Source organism: Lepisma saccharinum, chromosome 29 (genome assembly GCF_977018435.1).
Source record: "Lepisma saccharinum chromosome 29, izLepSacc3.1, whole genome shotgun sequence".
Classification (NCBI taxonomy): domain Eukaryota; kingdom Metazoa; phylum Arthropoda; class Insecta; order Zygentoma; family Lepismatidae; genus Lepisma; species Lepisma saccharinum.
The window spans coordinates 47,829,488-47,852,122 of NC_139257.1; the positions used below are offsets into that span (position 1 = coordinate 47,829,488).

The 22,635-nt window shown below is 37.8% G+C and overlaps 1 protein-coding gene across 5 annotated transcripts in view; it reads left to right on the top strand.

Annotated features, from left to right (window-relative positions):
* Positions 1-12,084: 12,084 nt before the first annotated feature.
* The window catches only part of LOC145981232 (stress-induced-phosphoprotein 1-like), a 31,364-nt gene continuing 20,813 nt past the window's right edge, over positions 12,085-22,635 (top strand). Inside the window, exons 1-3 of one of the 5 annotated variants that reach the window (XM_083114382.1) lie at positions 12,085-12,281; positions 18,120-18,297; positions 20,369-20,459. In XM_083114382.1, coding sequence (XP_082970508.1) covers positions 12,263-12,281; positions 18,120-18,297; positions 20,369-20,459 — 288 coding nt within the window. In that variant the 5' untranslated portion in view covers positions 12,085-12,262. The other 4 variants (XM_083114378.1, XM_083114381.1, XM_083114380.1 and 1 more) reach the window with 4 other exon arrangements.

The following is a 22,635-nucleotide window of genomic DNA, read 5'->3' on the forward strand; positions in this document are numbered from 1 at the left end:
GTGTAGCAACTACCCTCCGCAACTCCTGCAATGCAGGGAAAGGCCGGTGGCAGGGGCCCCACACCCAGATAGCATGTAAGTTAACTGCAAGTTAAATCGACATTCGATTTAACTTGCAGTTAACTTACGTGCTATCTGGGAAAATGGCTCTTATGTTCTTCTGACATTTTCTATAATGTCATAAATTTAACAGATGATGTTCATGTGGAAAAATTTGATTTGTGAAACAATTTTTTTTTGCGGGCACTGAATACAAAGATCCTAGACTTAACTGTATTGTAGGAGTCAACATGCACAACAAATAAGTTCATGACTCATTATTACTATTTTTTGAGCCAGAGGGACCTGAGCAACTTGACGTGTGGGTTCAGTCTGAAATGCCAAATTAACTTACTTGCTTGCAGATGACCATCTACAGGGAAAATAAAAACTAATTTCATACCGTCATAAGTTGCCAACACTGTCTGTTGTCAACATAGTAAATTGTCTAGGAAGATTCAGTTCAGAATTTCAAAACTAAATAAATGTTAAATGGGTAGTAATAGACTCAAACTATATATATATAAATGGCGAGAAGTACGTATATAGTATATTACTAAATATATATACTTTGGTAGATGTTAACTGGCCACATTCTGCAGAACTGAGTTTGTAAAATTGCACGTTCAATATAAACGAACATACACATCAAAATCCAACATGGAACATTATGCTAGTATTAAAAATGAGTATCGGGCCTCCCCGATGCTGCAGTGGTAGCGTCGTTGCCTTGTAATCGAGGGGTCCCGGGTTTGATACCTGGTGGAGGCACATAGAGGTTCGGATCCCACTTTAAACTGTAGGTCCAGTCCCGATTAGCCTTACTGTGCATTAAGTGGACTTAAAACACCACATCAATATATCAAAGATGATCAGTGGCGGACTTGCATCTTTGCCGCCTCTAGGCCTAACACGCTCTGCCGCCCCGCCCCCCCATACCGTTTATCAAGAATAAAAAAAATACATTATTTTCTGTATTACAATTTTTACTATTATCGGCATGCAGTATCAATTAAATGATAGTTACATACAAAAAATGTAACAAAGCCATATGATGATATAAATTATATAAATTACATTTGATGCCTGAGATTCATTGCATGCATGAGGAACATCTGTAGAATTGACAGAAACACACACTGGGCTCATCAATGGCACTTTCCTCACATTTTTCCTGATTACATTTCTGTATAAAAAGAGAACTCTGAACCTTCTTCAGAAATGCTTCCTGCTTTTCATCTTTGTCCGCTTTACTCTTTTTGTATTGTGACCCACTGAGTCTTACGCTTTGATCACTCGTAATGAATTAGTAAGCAACACTGCTGCTTTCCGTACACTTACTTTGGCTGTACTGCCAGACACAATCGCCTACGAAGCTAGACTTCAACTCAAACGAGTGTGCCACTTTTTGTGAACAGAAGTGTACATTGAACTCTATAATACAAGAATTGTCAAGTTACAAGAAGGCGCTGCAAAGATCTTTGACGTCACGATGGCACCGCCATCTGCTAGCAGTGCTTAAGTTTCTCTTCCATTGTATACTAAGCAGCTTACTGAATTTCTGTTTTTATTAAGAAGTGTAAAGAATATGATAATGTGACATTGTAATCATGTTGTACACCCAGTGGCAAAAGAAGTGGTATGCGAATTGTCCATCCCCATTTTCTCCATGTCTGTTTCCCAGAATAGGATGATCATGAATTTGAACAAAAACGTGAATAAGCAGAGGACAACATTTGCTTTGCATCAACAGAATTTCATTTCTTAAAACAACACAGGATGCAGAATAGAAAAGAATTAAAATAGTGATGGACAATTTGCCTACTATTATATTAGCCGTTGACTGTACATACACACAACTTCCAGTCAGCAGTGTCCCAGGTTTTCACTTCTGAAATATAGCAACCCTAATCATACTAAAAGTTAAACTCCCTCCTTAACGTAAACTATGCCCATGAAAGTTGACAGTATGCCTAGTATGGGCTTTGCCTTTTTTGTGATGGTTGAGATGTGATTTTTGAAAGTGAATTTTGATCTACGAGGATATCTAGACTTCGGTGTTGTGCTTCTTTTGTTAAGAGGGAGGTCATTGAGTATAAAATTACCTTTAAGATTGTTCTGTTTCAATGTAATAATATTTAAATATTAAAATAATAATTATTTAGAAGGGTTTATGGACAGTTTCCATTGTTTATACCATGCGGAGAATCTGTTTGTCATTTTGGAGAATGTGCATGTGTGATGGCTGTTTTATTTCTCTAACTAATAATTTTGCAACCAAAGACAGATTGGTAAGGCATGAGGACTTTGGAAGAAAGTCGTGTTGTGCTGGGTTAATGTAAGACGATGTGAATTTCAGAAGTAGGGCCTCTCTGATGGTACAGTGGTTGCATCGTTGCCTTGTAATCAAGTGGTTTGGATCAAACTTTAAACTGTAGGTCCAGTGGCAATTAGCCTTTCTGTGTACAAAGTGGGCTTAAAACAACAATTCAATCAATTTCATAAGTCTGTTATTCAGAAATTTTTCACAGACAATACCAAGTGTGGATACGAGAGAAATGGGCCTGTAACATATATCGTTCGCATTACTAGATTTAAAGATAGGAATGATATTTGCTTTCTTCCACTGAGTGGGAAAGCAGCCTTCAGCGAAGCACCTACTGTATAACATGTTACGTTATGCAACACCGTAATAATCGATGATTCATTTAGTTTTCTAATGTGGCATTTGTGCCACTTTCGGTTTCGCGATGATGGGGATGAATGATCATAAAATGAAGTGGATGAAGGGACATTCACAAACAGGCATGATGGATGACACAACAGAAGCCTCCCATACTGCCCATGGGACCAGCCACCAGAACCTGGTTAGACTTCAGGGTGTACTACATGAAAGTGAGATTGGTTCTGGGGTGCTTTCTCAAAACGTCACCCTTTACACTTCTCGCTGATAATATGTCTTGAATTCTACATCCCTCTTCTGTTGCACAGGGTATAATATTAAGTTTAATGCCACCATTATTTTTTTTGGGGGGGCGATTATTTGAATTTCTCCCATATTGAAATTTTGTGGATATTTCTGTCAATCCAGCTCTATGATCTGAAAAACTCAATATGCTGACCGAGGCAGAAATTTATTTTATTTTAAAACATAAACTAAACTTAACGTTTCAACCTTTTAGCAAGGTCTTCTTCAGACTCTGTACCAAGTACAAATGAAACAAGGTACAAAACAGGAAGATATATATACACAAAAATCACTCCCCTCCAGAGACAAGATTATTAGAAAGATGTTTCTGGAACATTCCAGCAGGTTGCATTCCCTTTTCAACAGTACTTTCACCCGACGCGATTTAGCTAAACATTTCCTATCATCTGGAACAGGCACGTATCCAGGAATTCCTCTCGTGGGGGGCTCAACACCATTTTTTTAAGGGGTATAGTAAGAACCTCACAATTGTATGTGTAAGACCAGTGGTGGCAATTGGGTTCCAAAACGGGGGGGGGGGGGGGGATGTGCGGAGGGCGTTGCAAGGAAAGTTTACTTTCTCTTGGTAGACAAGGCTTAACATTAAGAGACCATAATTTTGAAGCAGAAAAATAAAAAATGGGGAGCAACTATCCCTTAAATCGTTGCCACTGTAAGGCTATCATTTTAATCAGAACGTGAAATCGGAACATTTTTTACCACTCGACTCCTCTGTTTCCATGCATTAATAATGTGTGCCGGAACCATCTCAGTATGTGTGTTTGTCCATTTCTTCTCATCAGGTATAAAAACATCTATGGTATCTTTGAGTGTTTTTACAAAGCTGTTACACATGCACGGGATGGACAATCCACTCGACAACGCGAGATTCAAATTGTGGGTTGCGAACTGGACGCAGACAGCTCTCGAATATTTCTCTCTGATTCAAGCCTGAACACCACTAACGTGTCTTGTCCTCCCATTTTTTCAGCTCTTAAAAAACCCAAACCTACCAAATTGTTCAGATTCAGGCCTTAGCACTCACAAGTGTTCAAAAATGCCTGTCACAGCTTCCGCTGTCTTGTTATATATCGGCACGAAACAAAGGAAGTGTTCTCGAATACAGGTGGATCACGAAACAATTAATGCATAATGAAAACCCTTCCGTTCCCGACACATCTAATGTTTCGTCTCCCAGTATGATCAAATGCTTACTCATTTATCTCCAGTGACGTGCCCAAGGGAGGGTTGGTGAGGTAGTAACCTTATTTGACCCAGTATACCCTTTTTTCTTAAAAAAAGAAAAAAAAAGAGGAACGTCAAAGACAGGGAAAAAATGGCAAAATCAGGACTGACTACCAAAAATAGTATGCGTTACCCCTCTCCCTTCCGAAAATCCTGGGCACGCCTCTCTTTATCTCGGACACATTTTTTTAAAATCAACTCACCAGAAGTTTTTATTATCGTATTGGAGATTGAAGTAAGATGCGTTCTTCGTGCAGGTTTGAATATGATCCTTTAGGGTGCTGTCGTCTGCCTGCCTTCACACCTAACCTTAACAAGGCCCTAATTTTTCATCCTTGTGACTTGGATTTTCAAGACTTAGGAAGGTTTCAGACCGAAGGGACACGCGATACATGTCGATTGGAATGGGCCAATCAACAGCAACGTTTCACACACGACACAAAAGGCCGCACAAACCTAATCTTCAGGTGACACGGTGTGAAATCTCCCTTATTAGGCCACTGTCATTGTCACCTTGAAGTAGTAGCTCTTGTTGACCACAGAAAAAAAATATCCTCAACCGGTGATAATGCTCCTCGGTTTTCTTTTCTCTCCTATATTTTCTGTGCTTGTTCACTATACAGGCAACACCTTACGATTTGATATACACAGGATATGTACTATGTAGACATTTTAACGAAAAATCGGTTGAAGTCAAGGATGACTAGGTGGCTCAGTTGGTAGAGCCCTGATTTGGGTCCTGGTAGAGCCTGCAATTTCCGCCTAAAATGTCTACATATGCAACATCTTCTTGCTTTCTCTTCTCGACATTCATAAAATTTTCGGCTGTCTCTTTATGGTAGTTAAGTGTTTGAATGTGTTTCGAACACAGTAGGCTTAAACAAAAGTATTTTTTTATATCATGAAATTCTCAGACTGCATATACGAAATTTAGTTCTGGCAAAACTAAATCATCACTCAAAACTTTGATTTTCAGTTGATCTATGCAGTTTATTTCTGTTTTAATATCCGGTACTGATGAAATATTCACTTTAGAGAGAGAGAGAGAGAAAGAGAAAGAGGCCTTGATCTCTTAGGCCCTCTAACCGAGCCAGCACTACTCTGAGGCCTCGGAAGTTCTGCTGTCGTCAATGTCTTCATTTTCGAATCACTATATCTTATAAAGCAACCAGAGGACGCTGACTGATCTGATCACCAATCGACTGTATGAATTGTCACACTTACCTCAGAAATCTCATTAACCGATTCTTTGTACAGATCAATCGAAAAATTGAATCGGTGTATTTATATCCTCATTATATTGTAGAACGTTCCGCAGATAAAACGATTCGTTAATATCGCCAGTAATTGATTCCTTCTCTCATTCAATAACGTACCCTATCCCACCTTCCAGAGATTAGAAATTACAACGATTCGCCCTACGTATGGCTCTACCTTTGTTGTGAAGCTTCCAAATGCTGACAAGTCTCTACATAGTCCTCAAGTGCGCTGAGACAACACCGAAAGCGCAAGAAAAGTGTACGTGCAATATTACCAACAACAAGGTTATAGAACATTCTTCGTCTTGCCTCGATACTTGTCTATCTCCTTAAATCATCGTCACATTATTCAAAAAGCCAAACACCTAATTTTATCTAGTGTAAAATAAAAAAAAATCCTCGAGCCACATCAACCCCACCTTGGATACGTGCTATTAACAATAACAGGGTTATAGAACATTCTCCATCTTGTCTCGATAATTATTTCTCCCAAATTATCATGACATTATTCAAGAAGCCAAAATCCTAATTTTATCTAGTGTAAACAGAAAAAATCCTGAAGGGGGGCTCAAGCCTCCTGATTGCCACCTTGGATACGTGCTATTGACAATAATAGGGTTATAGAACACTCTCCGTCTTGTCTCGATAATTATTTCTCTCAGATTTATAAATTTATTATCTTCACATTATTCAAGACGCCAAAAATCTAATTTTATCTATTGTAAATTTAAAAATTTCCTGAAGGGGGGGGGGCCTCGAGCCACCTCATCCCCACCTTGGCTACGTGCTATTAATAATAACAGGGGTATAAAATATGCTCTGTCTTGCCTCGATAATTATCTCCCTCCTTACATTATTTTCACATTATTTAAGAAGCCAAAAACCTAATTTTATCTAACGTAAAGTGAAAAATTTCCTGGGGAGAGGGTCGAGCCCCCTGTGCCCCATCTTGGATACGTGCTATTATCAATAACAGGGTTACAGAACATTCTCCGTCTTGCCTCGATAATTATTTCTTTCCTTAAATTATTGTCACATTATTTTATTTCACACCACAAGAAACAAAAAAACCTCATTTTATCTAGTGTAAACCTAAAACTTTCGGGGGGGCTCGAGCCCCCTAAGCCCCCCCTCTGGATACGTGCCTGATCTGGAAAGTAGTTGGACTCTTAATCTCTCTCTCTCTCTTTCCTTTCTTTCTTCCATCTTCTCTCCTCTTTCGCTCTTCTCCTTTCCACTCTTTCTAACACCTTCTTCCATTCTTTGTTTATCATCAGTCCCCCATTCCAGTTCATTGTGTCTTCTTCACCTTTCTTCTCTATTTCCTTTTCCTCTTTCCATTTTCTCACTAGAATTCTCTTCTCCCTTCCTATTTGCTTAGCCTCATCCCACTCTATGTCATGTCCTGTTTCTCTCGTGTGTTTAAATATCGCATTTCTCTCTCTCTTAAGTTGTAGATGATCCCTATGTTGTTTCAACCTGTCTTTCAGTCTCTTTTTCGTTTCTCCTATGTACACACTCTGATATTCTTTACACTTCACTTCGTAGATAATCCCTTCCTCTTCTCTGTTTTCCTTTTTCTTGTTTGCATTCTTCGCTATTTTTAAGATGCTTTGCCCTCTGCCCGCTTTCCTAAGCACTTTGCATATCTTTTCTGTGGTCTTCCCCATACTCCTTATTAAATAAAGTAAAATATAATTATAAAATAAATTTCTACCTTTTTCAGCATATTGAGTTTTTCATATCACGGAAACAAGGCTTAATGGTGTTATAACTCTATGATCTATTAGAAAAACAGACCTTGTTAAAAACAAAAGGTAAGAAACGTACGCTAAGTGATATATCAAAAATAATATCTAGGTCCGCTATCATTGAAAATGAAGTCTGTGTCCTTATGGAGAAAACGTTTGGAGGGCCAGACCATTCCAATCGGATTTCTTTGAGTGATGTGTGATCAGCAAATGGAGTGTCATCAATGCTATATTTATTTCTAGTAGAGTTCAATTGACCTTGTGATGGTGAGTCAACACTGAAAATTGATATGTCCAGTTTAACCACCAGCCCTGAAGTGGTAAGTTTGCTTGGATATATGAGTCACTATTAGTATTATGAGATGAATGTGAGTGGTTTTCTACTGAATCTTGGTCTGAAGTCCAACCCAACTCAAGGTCCAAAGGAGGAGTGTTTACTAATCTTTAAACAATTTCCCAAAACAGTATTATTTTCAGTGTCTTCATAAATATCATCATTCTCATCATCACGATTAGCTAAAAGTCGAAAAAAACGTTGAGCTAAATAACAAAGTAAATCAAACCGATGGCATAGTGGTAATGTAGTTGCCTTGTATCGATGAGTCCCTGGTTCGATACCTGGTGGTGGAGGCACATAGTGGTTCAGATCACACTTTAAACTGTAGGTCCAGTCCCAATTAGCTGATTAGTGAAAAAAGTGGACTTGAAGCAATAACTCAAAACAGTATATATTAGAATTCCTATGTATATATTTCTACATAAGGATTTATATAACCCATTTTTTTTTTAATCAAACAAAAGTAAAAGATTCTCCATTAAAGAATTAAATTCTCCATTCTCCATTCTTCATTCTCCGTATGAAGCCTTCCACTCAACCTGCTCTAAGAAAGAATCCTACCTATACTACTCCATTGAAGTGAAAGAAAATATTTCCAGTTTCCTCTCTATCTCTTTATCAGAGATTCATATCATCCTGATAAAGTTTCCAGAAGAAAGGCAGGGTTTTGGGTGTAAAAGTTAAGTTCTTGTACATCAGGGTGCGAAATCATTGAAATTGGTGGGGGGAGAAAGTTCCTCATCTTCAAACCCCCTCCCCCACAAACATGTGTACATCTATATTATATGATATACATATTTGTAATGTTATTAAAAGTAAAAAAATACTCAATTAAAATATATTATTATTAATAATTATAATACTACTATTTTTAATTACATAAAGGAAATTAATTTGTTACTTTTATGCATATCAGATATTGCAAAGAAGCTAATTTCTTTACTAACTGGTCAAAGATATTAAATAAATTATGAAATAGTTCAACTGGTTTTGTTATGTGTAAGTTTTGGTTTAGTTTGTGCTTTATGTTAATAGAAATCAATTAGAATTCCTAGTTATTATAGTTTTGCATTCTTGCTTTACTTTTATTGTGCGTATTGACGTAGATTTGTTAACGATTTCTTGAAAGAGAATGCATTTAATACTCACAACTACACTAATTTTTGTGTGTTTTCGATATTATTCTTAGTCAAGTATATTTGAAATTAAAAGTAATTGCTTAACTTTTGTTTGTTATAACAAAAACTCTCCCCCCAGGAAATTTTTGGTGGGGAGATTATTTGAGGCAAAGATTGTTGGTGGGGGAAATCCCCCAGGATTTCGCACCCTGTAGTACATACAACTGTGAGGTTGGGGGCTAGTTAACTATTGTACGTCTGTCTGCCCAATATATGTTATACAGTAGTTAAATTATTGTAATTGTCATTGCTATTGACTTGTAGTATTATCAATAACTTTTTCACTAAGAGGGTCTCCAATATATTATTACTTTCAGGGGGAGAACTGTGCTATGCCACTGGTAAGAGCTATCGTTTTGAGGGAACCCTCAAAATTCAACACTGTGAAGCAACTTGAAAGGATTATAAAAGAACTTCAATTTATAAAACTAAATAACGGCGATGATGGCCATGTGTCACTCAATGAAAAGTGCCTTGGCCATAAAAACTGTCATACCAGGAAGTTTATTTGAATTTTAAAAATGTATTATTATTTTTATTTTCAGTAAGGTTATACTTAAGCTTAGTATACCTTTTTTGTGTATTTTCTAACTATGAAACAGCTTCATGCTCTACATAGTCTGAGGGTATTGATACAATGACACCATGAATTTATAAATATGCAAATTTGAGGAAGTCGAGAAAATTACAAATACTTATAATTAAGAAAGCCACAAGAAAAATATGTAAATAGGTTTTCAACTATATGGGAGGGAGGCAATGAGAGATATGAGGCAGTGTCAGTATCCTAATCTGTTGGTTAAATTTGCCCAAATTTGTCTTTTTTCTGCAGTTTATTCCATACTTTCCTCTTCAGAGATGATACACTTCTGTGACTGATTGTTATTGGATTAATGTATGGTCATTTTGGCTCTAGATTACCCTCAAGGTAATTACTCTCCACATGGAAAATTCTCGATTAACTCCTGATTTGTAGAAGTCTCTAATTGCAATGAAGCCGTATCAGTCTTCCTTTATTAAATACATCGCTCACTTGTAATATCAAACACTAAATACTGTAATTGCAATGAAGTTACATGTGAGCAATATGAAACTTATAATATTTATTTACTATTCAGGATGGGCTAGTGTCCCTCCGAACAGGCCCATAGCTAGAGGAGGGGCAGGGGGGCAACTGCCCCCCCTGAGAGCCTGCTCTGCCCCCCCTGTGAAAAATACAGAACACTTTCCTACCTGGTATTTTCACTAATCTTTACAATTATATATGTGTTACTCTAGCAACATTACAAAGACACTTATTGATTTTCTGATTTATTAGGGTGTATAGAATTCCGTATAATGTATCAGGATTGGGGGGGGGGGGGAAATTCGCTTTCAGATTAGACTTTGGGAAATGATTTCACAATTTTCATTATCTAGAACAGTTGTGACATTTTGAGTAGTATTGTATTAGAGGTGCCTAATGTGTTTGGATGTTTTTCTTGGATGTGTTGCTATGAACTTTGAATTGCTTAAAGTTTTGTTTCCCAAGTCCTATCTTTTAGTGTAAGTGTGGTAGAGAGAGGGAGTGGATATTTGATTTTTTTTACTTGCATTGCTTTTCTGCCACTGCTAGCTAGTGTTGCCCACGGGACGAGACGGGACAGGCTTTTAAAAATTCGAGACGAGACGAGATTGATCATGTGTCCCGAGACAAACGAATATTTTCGAGACGAGACAGTATTTCACAGCATTTCCACGAGACGAGACAGGCCAAAGTCTCGTCTCGTGGGCAACACTACTGCTAGCTAATCGCAATAATGAAGAATGACATAAAATTGATGAAGAGACACTCATAAACAGTGCCGCATCTACAGGGGGCATTGTCCTCTCCCCCTGACCTTGGACAGAAGTCCATTCTAGGGGAAGCAAACATTTAAGTAAAAAAACAAGACTAGGAAAATCTAAGAATAGCAGGACAATTAATTGGATACTCATGATGGAATTAGTTTTTACGTGTTCCTTGCATTTTTCTACCAGACGGCCAAGGCCACTTGCAAGGGGCACAGAGGGGCAATTGCCCCTCTCGATTTCAAATTTTATACAAATAAAAAAACATTTCGTAAAATTTTCTTGCTCGCTTCGCTCGCATTCTCTACTCTTCTTATAGTCCAAGTTCAGAGCCATAGCTATGGGGCGGCAGGAGTCGGCCCTGGGAGCCAAACGATCTATATGGGGAAAAAATGTTAAAGAGAGTGCCATGGTGCCCCGTGAAATTATTGCACCCTATTAAAACAATTTATTTCTATGAAAATTAATATGAAATATTTCTGATGACACTATAATTCAAGAAGTTATTGATTAATCAGGGGATTCCTATTTGTTTGTCAGGTGTAAAAAAATGTATTTCAACTATAATATAATACAATTCACACAATATTTTGCAAAATGGTTAACGTAACCAGTAGGCAAACGTTGTCTGTAGTGATTCAAGAGTCTCACCTTTGAAAGAAATAGAGTTCGTAATGGACTAAGGGACCCATGTTTTAATGTTTTAGCAAGTACAAAAAAAATGTATTAGGTACAAATTTTTACACAATTCATCAAAATGTAGGTAATATGTAACCATTATTATTTAATTAATTCTATTTTTCTTGCATAACACAACACAATGGTGTTGTTAGATTCTCGTTAGATTCCTTTGTGCGTAAAAATCTTGCACACTGGAAACTAGAGGGAATCATTATGAAGCATGATTTATAAAGGGCTCCCTCAATCAGTTCTGCAGAGAGGCCCAAAGTTCTTGATTCATATTAATCATCTATTAACATTATCGACCTGTAAATATCAAGTAGATACAGTCCCTATTATCCTACCTAGGAATTTATGTTAAACTTCATATTCTTTGCAATCTGGAAAGGTCATTATCGAAATATTGCTATTTCATGTTGCTCGAAGTTCTTTTGTTCGTTGCAGTTCCAAGATATCATTCCTTTTCTGATACTTATCTCTTTTGGGGGAGGGGGCAAGTGCCTCTGTGTAGCCTGTTATATCTGCCAATGCGACACAATAAATTAAAAATTTGCCCCCTCTGGGATTGACTTCGCCCCCCCTACAAAGAATTCCTGGCTACGGGCCTGCCTCCGAATGCGAATGGTGGTAAATAAAATACATTGGATAGCAGAAGATAGCAGAATAAATCTATAACTTTCAAATTCATTCCACTTGAACATTCTCTATGTCGAACATAAATAAAAGTATGTCTACATGACAAACCCTTTACTGTGATTTTGCATATCTCTTTTAATTCCATGGTGAAGAAACTGTAACACGAGTTAATTCTTGTTCGTGGTAGCCAATGAATGGTGACGTAACATTGTAGATGTATTCATGTATATTAAAATTTATATACAACAAACAAGTGAAATAAAGAACCCATTGTGATCGAGCGTTAAATTATACCTTAACCATTTTATTTGTATCCAAATTTATTTTGAATCTTCAAGATGAATGGCGTTCAACCATGTAAGTTTAAATTGAATTTATAGCTTAGTACTTAAAGGTTATACTGACTATCCTGTTTAAAATTTGTTTTATGTGTGATTGAATCAACCGTTATGTCATGTTATGTAGCGCTGTTACATCATGGAGGTAAGAATTGTTACATATTCATTTAAAATTAGCACGTAACCAAACTATGCTAAGGTGTTCCATTGAAAATCGCACACCTCTCATATTTTCAAGAAAAATTGCGAATAATCTAGCAAACAAAAGATTGTATTTCTGTATACGCCTAAATATTTTCTATTTCGTAATGAATTAATGCAAAATACATGTATTTTTCCGGCAGATTTTGAACACTTCATTATCACCTAGCATTCGACAACAACTGTTCTTATCACTTGCCAACCAAACTTCAATATTTTATATGTGACCCTTCTTTAAATTTGATACAATCGGACAAAGACAGAAAAATTTTAAATATATATTATTTTTTTTTGAAAGGGGGGTGCACAAAATCTGCTAGATAATGTTTGGCAACATTGCCAGAGAGCATTGCTTTGTACTGGATTAAATGGCTAAGTACAGGAGAAGTTTGTTTACCTACATTTATAGGTATTTATATGTAATAACAGGCAACGTGTAGTTAGTACTTAACCCATCGAATATTGGATATGATCTAGAAATGAAAATAAAGTGAAAGGAAGTGTAATTTTATAACTTGTACGAGTCGGGTTTCACTTCTACACATATTAGCAAAATTGTTAACCAGTTGCCTATTTCATGTGTCTCCGGTTCGAGTTTTGAAATTGGACAAAGGTAGAAATTTAGGTGCTAATGGTGAAGTTGATTTTTATTTTCTAGTTATGGATTGCAGTGCATTTATTGCACATGAATTAGTATTTTCATGTGAACTTTAATGTAAGAGTTGTCAAAGCCATTGTAAGACAACTTCGAAACGGAAGCATTGCACTCGAGTTTTTTCAAATCAGCGATTGAAATGTAATATGCGAATGACATAATATTTAGAGTAATAAGGTATGTTGTTTAAAAATATAAATATCTACAGTCTGTTTCGCTAGTTTGTAGATTTGGTAACAGTTTGATATAGACAAAACAAATTTCTCTCGTTCATTTCGTCATTTTTTACATTCGTATTTACCTATTATGCATTGCGAAACATTATTTAAGGTGGGATTACGAGTATTTATTGTTCGTTGCTTTTTCACTTTCATTACACGCAATATGGCGGGCAAATCTTGACTAGCGTTGTCTATCATCTGTGGGTATGCAGTGTTTCAAACCATCTTAACTGAAAAATTCCTACTTTCGTGTTACTGATTTTGTATCTTTTTATTCGGGTTCCAAAAACTCCACGAACCATGCACGGATAGCCCCATGAACCATGCACGGATAGCCCCACGAACCATTCACGGTAAGGTTAGGTTAGATTAGATTCTGTTGGGTTAGGCAAACATAGTTAAAATTGTCATGTTCTGGGAAAACAATGGCATCATTGGAAACACTGACCGGGGGTTATGTCATCGATAGCACGGAACATTTGGTTCACGTAGTCAAAGGTAATGGAGACAAGAGCTTTTGTGCATCGCAGAGATATTAATGTCAAAAAATACATGTTTTACTGGCCGAATAAATTGAACGAGGGGAGAAAACACTTCCAAGACCTTTCAAAAGTCTACAGAACTCAGTTCCGTAAGTACTTTCTCCTGTAAAATTGAAGAAATGTGTTTGGCCTATACCAAACTGTTACCATAGATTTTATCTCTTAAACAGTTGTGCCTCACAAAAGAGGATAAAATATGAAAATATACTTGCCCAGAAAATATAGGTGTTTATTTTCCTTGTATACGATGACTCTTAATGTTGTCTCTACAGTATAAAGATCCGATGCATATTTACTGCAGAAAAGCTTCGATTCAGTAGATATGTGTAATGTATGAAAATATGATTTTTGTTTAGCTATAATCGTCTGTGTATTCTAGCGATCTTCAAGTCTGGGAAGGCATCATTACAGACTAGAATGTAGGTGACACCCTTCGATACCATGATCAGCTGTTGATATCATTTAGAAATGTTAATTTAATGCTAAGAACCCTAAACTTGATCCACCTAACCTAACTATAAAAATGCTTAGGGACATTGTTTTAACATGTCAACTTCTATGGCAGAATGGTTAGCACGTGTTACGATATCAGGGGTCTCAGGTTCGAATCCCGACCTGGACATGGGTGTCCTTTGTGAGTACCCCTTAATCAATTTTATCATGCCATCACTCAATCAAACATTATTTTAATTCCGAGTGCCCTAAACCTACCCCATATAATCCAACAATGAAAATAGAGATCTTATTTTAACTCTTTCGCTGCTGTCGTCGCATTTATGCACAGCACGCCAGGTGCCTTGCTCCGCGGACGTCCCATTATTGCGACTTCATACTTCCACTCGCTGCGGGTGTCGCATTTCCGCAATACATCGCTTTTAGTAGCCTTCTGACATCTGTTGATAGTATTTGGAACTATTTGAACTTGTAGTTTTGTTTTTATCCATATGATGTCGCTAATTACGCCTCCGTTTAGAATTATTTTTGACATACGAGCGTTGAGTGCTCCGACATGTCAGTTTCAAATGCATGTTCGAATATAAACAACATGGCTTCGTCAAGTCGTCAACACTTGTCTGATATAGATGTTACTCAACTGTTATTTGCCGACTCAGAATCAGAAGGTGAATTAAGTTGTGACGATAATAGCGACAGTTTTTATGAGACTTCAAGTGGTGACAGTGATTGTGTAGTGTCTGATGAAGAATTTGTACCGCCGTCCGTAACATCATGGAGCAGATGTTTTTTTTTTTCAAAATTTCAAAATATCATACCACCAGGGACTACATACAGAATGGTTTGCCAGTGCAAGGAATGACTTTTGTAAGTTCTCTATAACATATTTTGCAATGCAGTTGTGTAAAATTTTTGTTTCTAAAAAAATGTCTGTAAAATTGTTGTTTTTAAAAAAATGGTTTTTCTTTCAAAATTTCCAAATTTTTCAAAATATCATACCACCAGGGACTACAGAATGGTTTTCAAGTGCAAGGAATGACTTTTGTAAGTTCTCTCTCATATATAATGCAATGTAATTGTGAAAACTATTTGTTTATAAAAAAAATATATTCTCAAATTTAATTACGCAGCCAAGGGATATTGTGTGCCAGAGAATTCCGCAGTGAAAGAGTTAATGCTGAGACCCAAACCTAACCTACCTAACTCAACGTTGAAAGCATTTTGAACCATCACTTTAATGCAAGGAGTCCTAAACTTGACCCAACTAATATAACAATGAGAGCATTTGAAGATGTTATTTTAATGCTGAGTTCCCTAAACCTGATATACCTAACCTAACTACGAAAGCATTTAGAGACATTATTCAAATCAAGCCCCAAACCTAGCCTGCCTAACCCAACAACAAAAACAGGAACAACTTAAGATGACCGGACCCCTCTCCGATTTTCTTCATATTTGGCCAAAATGTATTTTTTTCATTTAAAATAATAATAAATTCTGTATAATTTTAGAAAAAGGGCTCGACTGTGATCTTTTGCTGTAATATTACCGTTTTATTAAGTTTGCATGTACGAAATTTTGAAGATTCTAAGTTCAAATTGCAGTACAGCGTAAGTTAGCAAATGATTTTTTATCAACGTTGTGAACATTTCATCGAGTCAGTAACTCTTCCTTACTACTTGTCCCCCAACCCCTAATTTTCTGCTTTCTCACATGATTTAGCGATGTTTTGAATACGGTGATGCTCAACTTCTTACAATGTGCACAATTGCCAGTAGGTGGTCCCCTGGTGCCTGAATTTCAGAGCTGGTGCCTATCCCTGAAGAAGATTTTTTGAGCACTGGTTAGAAGTTAGTGCAGAAATTGTATTTTTTCCACCCAGAGTTTGGTTACTTTTTGATTCGACCTTCTGCCCGACCCTGTGGCCGAGTGGTTAGCACATCGCGCTGCGACGCCAAGGGTCCCGGGTTCGAATCCTGGTCGGGCTTGGTTGTTTGTGAATGTCCATTCATCAATTTCATCACTCATCCCCATCTTCGCAAATTAGCCAAGAGGCACAAAATGCGAAGTAAAATAAACTAAATCAATCAATCAATGATTCGACCTTCTATATGCATTGTTATCAGTTTAGCTAGAGAAAATAAGGTATTATACAGAAGGTCGATCTGCGTATATGTGTCCGATTTTGTAGCACTTACCTTATGAAAGTCCACAGGATGACCATCGGTTGGCCTCAATGTGATCACCGTGTGTCTTGGCAATAGCCCTGCACCGTAACTTCCATTATAGGAGGCTACGACGAAGTACAGGAAGTGGAATCTTATGCCATTCCTCCTGACAGGCTTTCCACAGGCCTCGGAGAGTGGTGACACGATGAGAGGAAAGTGCCCATTTCAGTAGACCAAACCCACAGAAATTCATGGGACTCACATCCGGTGACTTCACCAGTATATCGTGAGATGTAATACCCCGAATGCCGATGTCTGTCGCCATATGTGGCAGAAAGTTCTTAGTAGAACGAGATGTATGTGATGAGACCTTACACTGATAGGCCTCACTGAGGTAATGTTCACGGCTTTTAAATCCTTCCGGAGGTTTAATTTCTCACACAGGGTGTGGTTCACAGTTGACTGGGCCACGTGGAGTTGTGTGGCCATCACACGTTGCGTCGGGAGGTTTCCTTTAGTGCCATTCGATGCAGCTTCCGAGACACGGGTGACATCACTGCAGTGCACGCTCCCTTCCTCGTCCCCCTGGTGGGCGACTGAATAGCTGGAACCTCGTGGTTTTGATGCTGCTTGATTATGTTCTTGATGGTCGTCGAACCCAATGTGCATCCATGTTCTTTGCACTGTTTCTGTATTTTTGACACCGAATATTTGGCGTGGAAAAGTGCAACTACGTACCCTTCCCAAAAACAGTTCACCTGTGGAGCCATGATGCACACAACACACACTCGTGATAGTGCCACGATACTACAGGCTCTAACCGTCCTGCCATGCTTCTAACCGCTTGGATCGGTCTATTCTGTACACAGGGGTGACGGTTCAAAATCGGACACATATACGCGGATCAACCTTCTGTATTATCTCATTTTTGAAAATGCATTGCATGGTTTTTCTTTCTGCAAATAATTACCCAGAACTTTTCTTTCGTTCTATAGGAGCTCATTGGAGCCTCTTCTCAACATTTATTTTAAGTTGAGATTTTCTGCATACAGCTCTGTATTTCAGACACCAAGAAGCCAGAGAATCACAGCTAGGCTAGTAGGGATTTGACATGGCATTAAAGTGGGATCCAAACCACTACCTGTTTCCACTTTAGCTTCTTATTTCCTTTCATTTCACATGGGTGAAGGTTATGAATGTTTTACTGGAATTGTGCATGCAAATTTGAGATTTTATTTACCATTATAATTACAAAATGTCACTTTATTGCCACTTTTGAACTGGAATTTTAGTTTTTGCACCGAAATTTTGACCTTTAATTCTCTGCAAATATGGGTGTCTACAAACAGCATTCTATGTACGGAGTTTAAGCCTTTTTGCCTAGAAATGAGATGATGAGCATGATCTATGTAGAAGCATGTGCTGTAAAATATGCTAAGTTGCTAATAACCACTGTGCATAAATTAAATTCTGTGGCACAACAGACCAAGACTTGCCAGGTGGCTTGCATCGGTACATTATCAGTTTTTCCTTGTTATGGTCTATGAGACTGGAGCAAAGGCTTATTTATTTTGCATAATCAGGATGAATTGCCTGATGCAATTCTGCTTTTTCCAGTTTTCTGCCTGATGGAGGCTGTGGAGGACATGGGGGAGAAGGCGTACCAGAAAGCCATGCTAGGTGACCATGAAGCTGCCATCCAGATATTGAACCGAGCCATACGGAAGTTCCCCAAGGAGAGGAGGTTTTGGAACAATCGGAGCTACTCTTACTATCATCTCAAAAATTACAAAAGGTAAAGTGAAAATTGTGGTTCATGTACTTTAAGTGTGAAATCTTAGTCTAATGTATTATTTAGTTGTAATTCTTAAACTGCTAACTTCCGCAAGTGGCAAGGAGTTTGTAATTAGTGCACAGTTACATGCTGAACATTTTGCAATGATTGTTCAAAAAGTAATGCTCGTCTTTTTTTCCTTTTTTCTCAAGAAGGAAGATATTAAGGGAAGAATTTGTATCAAGCAAGTTGGATATCTTGCACATATGTGTGCATAATTTCATGGTCCTCTGACATGCAGTGTTTTTGTAGCAGTCTGTTAGAGTGGCAGAACTGATAGACACTCACCACAAGTGGCAAGCCATCGTTAAATTTTTATTGGTGGAAATCAAAATGGTGGCAAACATTCGCAAGCACTTGTGTTCCGTCCCAGGAGTTCTGCACTCAATAGGAGTACATTTTGACGCTGGGCTAAGGTAAATAAAACGTCAAATTGGCGAGAAGCGGAGCTGGATGATTTGCTGTGATTGGGACAATTGGGACAACCATCTTTTGGGATATGATGGAGTTATTCTTACAGATGTTCTGCCCTAATGTGAGATGGCCTACACTTACATCCGTAGCCTCCGCAAACTCCAGAAGAAACTCTGATGAGTGTGACCTAACAGGAATCCCAGAGACATCTTGCTCCTCCATGACAATGCACACTTGCGCACAAGCCTGAGGACAATGGAGGCATTGTGCTCCCCCATCCACCCTACAACCTGGATCTTGCTCATCAGATTTATATCTGTTCGTCCCAATGAAGGTCGCAGTGCACAGAACAAGATTTGAAGGTGATAAAAGTGTTATTGTCAAGAGATGATTACGAGAACAAGATAGGACTTGATACGGGGATGGCAGACATTCCCTCATTCTGCGATAGCACGAGACGATAGAACTGAATGGAGAATTTGTAGAAAAATAACATACGAAGTGAAGCATGCACTTTTTCTAAGTATAAATTTCATTTATGCTGAACAAACATTTCTCAATCTAAAAAATGTGGTCATTACTTTTTGAGCAACCCTTGTAACATAAATAAGTAGAAATGTGGTTTTGATGTGTTCAGTGTTAGGATAGTTTGTTTCTGTTTTTTTATTTACAATTACACTAAATAAAAATGTTGTTTTTTCAAATTTGATGGGACTGTGCCCATTTTGGATAAATGGAATTTGGATACTCTTGTATATTGTGCACATGTATGGTTCATTACAATATACATTGAATTTGACACAATAAACTGTATACTGATAAAAGTCATTAACAGAGTTAACATTTGTTTTTGAAACACTTCAGGTGCTGACAAGGCAGTTTTACTATAAACCAAAAATGCTTTGCATGTTAAGTTTCTACCCTACGTCAGGGTTGATTTTACTTTAGTTCTTCATCTGAAGAAGACCCAGATATAGGGTTATTATTATTATTATTAATGCCTTGTTTTAAATGGCGGAGTTAAGGCCGTACAAAGCCTTTTCTTCCACTCAACCATACATTTAAAATTATACATTATTATTATATTATACCCAAAGTACACTAAGTCATTTCACATAGGTCCACACACACACATTATACTCATACACACAAGTCTTAAAGCCCTGAATATAACACACAAAATACAAAATATATAATACACAAAAAACTAAATGTGGAATGAAAGAATGCAAAATTTAAAATTGTATTTAAGTAACTGCAAGGTATTTTAAGAATTTGTTCACTTGCACATGCTTTTTAGTCTGCTTGACAGGAGAAGATCTAACAACTACTCTGAAGAGAGTGGCGAACACCTCTTACATGATGTGTAAAGTGTTTTTAGTTTGTAATAAAACTGCCTTGGTCAGTACCTGTTGTGTTTTAAAATCTGTGGATAGTCATGTTTCCAGAACCTTCCTCCATCTGCTCCAATACTCTAAAAGATGGATTAAAAATGTTAAATATTTGCTAAGGGTTAAAGTAGGAAGATAAACATTTTTACCTTTTAAGTACGTATTTTTATTCCATGAAAGATGCAATTGAACATATATTATTTCAATTCTTTTCTGATAAATTACAGTGCCTTGGAAGATTCTGAACATATGGTGCTGCATTTCCCTACATACACAAAGTCATATTATAGGAAGGCAGAAGCTTTATTTGGAATGAAGGTGAGCAAACATTGCCTAAATTATTTTTCTTACTAATTTTATTGAAATCCATGACTATGATTACATTGAAATGGTCATGTCATGCTTTCTCAGGATTAATTATGCACTAGCTGATTGCCCGGTGGTGCCCAGGTATTTATTTATCTCCGTCTTCTATTAGACAAGAAAATAATGAATTGTAACTATACGAGGGTCACTATTTATATTTTGAGCGTAACAATGAAAAAACAGGAATTTGGCATTGAAAACTGCTTTATTGTTTTTCGAAGTATTCTCCTTTATGGTCAATACACTTTTGCATTCGTTCAAACCATTTGTCAAAGCAGTTTTTCCAATCTTCTTGAGACACCTCCATAATATGGTTTTTGAACGCATCAACGGCATCTTCCGCCGACGAAAATCGTTGTCCACGCAATTTATTCTTGACGTTCGGGAACAAGAAGAAGTCATTGGGTGCCAAATCAGGACTGTATGGCGGATGACCCATCAATTCGATTTTTTGACTGTTCATAAAGTCGGTTGTTAGACGAGATGTGTGACAGCTGGCGTTGTCTTGATGAAGAATGATCCGACGGCGTTTGTTTGTTTTCCGTATTTGACCGAAGACCTCTGGCAAACAAATTGTTGTGTACCATTCAGAGTTGACCGTTCTACGTTCCCCTAAAGGCACGGTTGCCACATGACCAGTTTTCCCGAAAAAAACAGGCGACCATTTGTTTCGATGTGCTTCGAGCGCGAACAACTTTTGTTGGATTGGGTTCATCTTGAAACACCCATACAGTCGACTGCTGTTTACGTTCCGGCTCATATGCATATATCCATGATTCGTCACCTGTTACAATCTTATATACGTCTTTTGAAGCACCACAATTGTATTTATTGAGCATTTGTTTGCACCAATTGATGCTAGCGTCTTTTTGAGTTTTTGTCAAATTGTGTGGGATCCAACGAGAATATACCTTTCTCGCAGCTAAATGATCATGTAATATTTTATATATGCTGGTGGAACTAATGCCTATGGTTGCCTCAATCTCACAGTATGTCACATGACGATCTTGCAGTATTAGGTTTTGCACAGCATCAATGTTTTCTTGAACAACAACTGATTTTGGACGACCTTCGCGAATCTCGTCGGTGAGCGAATGGCGGCCACGATTAAATTCGTTAGACCAGCGTTTCACAGTGGCAAAGGATGGGGCTTCATCGCCAAATGTGGAAGTAAGTTGATCGATGCACTCTTGTCTTGATAATCCACGTCGAAAATCGTAAAAAATCATCGCACGAAAATGTTCACGAGTTAATTCCATTTTATTGTTGTCGCGCAATCTCCAAGGCAACATAAACAACACAAATGAAGCTATTGACAAAACATTTGAAGTACGTTATGGTCAATAATGCCAGAGGATTCCATGCAAACGTCAAATCGCGCCTAACTTCAATCAGTGTTGCCAAGGCTCAAAATATAAATAGTGACCCTCGTACTGTAAAATTAACTTGGAGTTGAACGGCATTAGGAGTGTCACTATTCATCTTAGTGACCCCAAAAACTATGGATTCCACACTAATATCGGTCGTTTTCGTCGATTATTTTTACATGTCACCCCCCTTCCCACCCCCACCTCTAGGGGTAGGCGGGGGTATCTTATCCCCACAGTATTCCTTTCGAGATTGCAAGTGATATGTGTACAACACACATACATACTTCCATTTATATATATATACGTATATATATAAAAGGAAGGAGAGCCACAAGGGCTAAATAAAAAGTGAAAGAGGAGGGAGGAAACACTCCCCGAACGCAGAAAATCTTCAAATTTTCGTGATGGTATGTCACATCTTCAGGAGTAGAGAGACACTGCAGGTACTACGTGACCTGCAGTGTTGACAGTGCCACAAAAAATATAGGTGGTTCTTTTGCCAGGCTTGTCGAAAACTGTGAGTGGTGGGGGGGGGGGGAGGGTTGAGGAAATGTGGTGCTGAGGGTGAGGATAGGGGATGAGGGGCATTACTGGGTGGCCTTGTTCAGGCCTGAGGGTGTTGTTGCATTCATGGTCGATATGTAGGTCCTCTCCCATCTTCTACGTATTGAGGTGTTGGTGGATTGGGGCAAGGAGTGGACGATCACTACCTGGAAGCAGTCATTAAAGGAAATATTGGTGTGAATGGCATTAGCAAA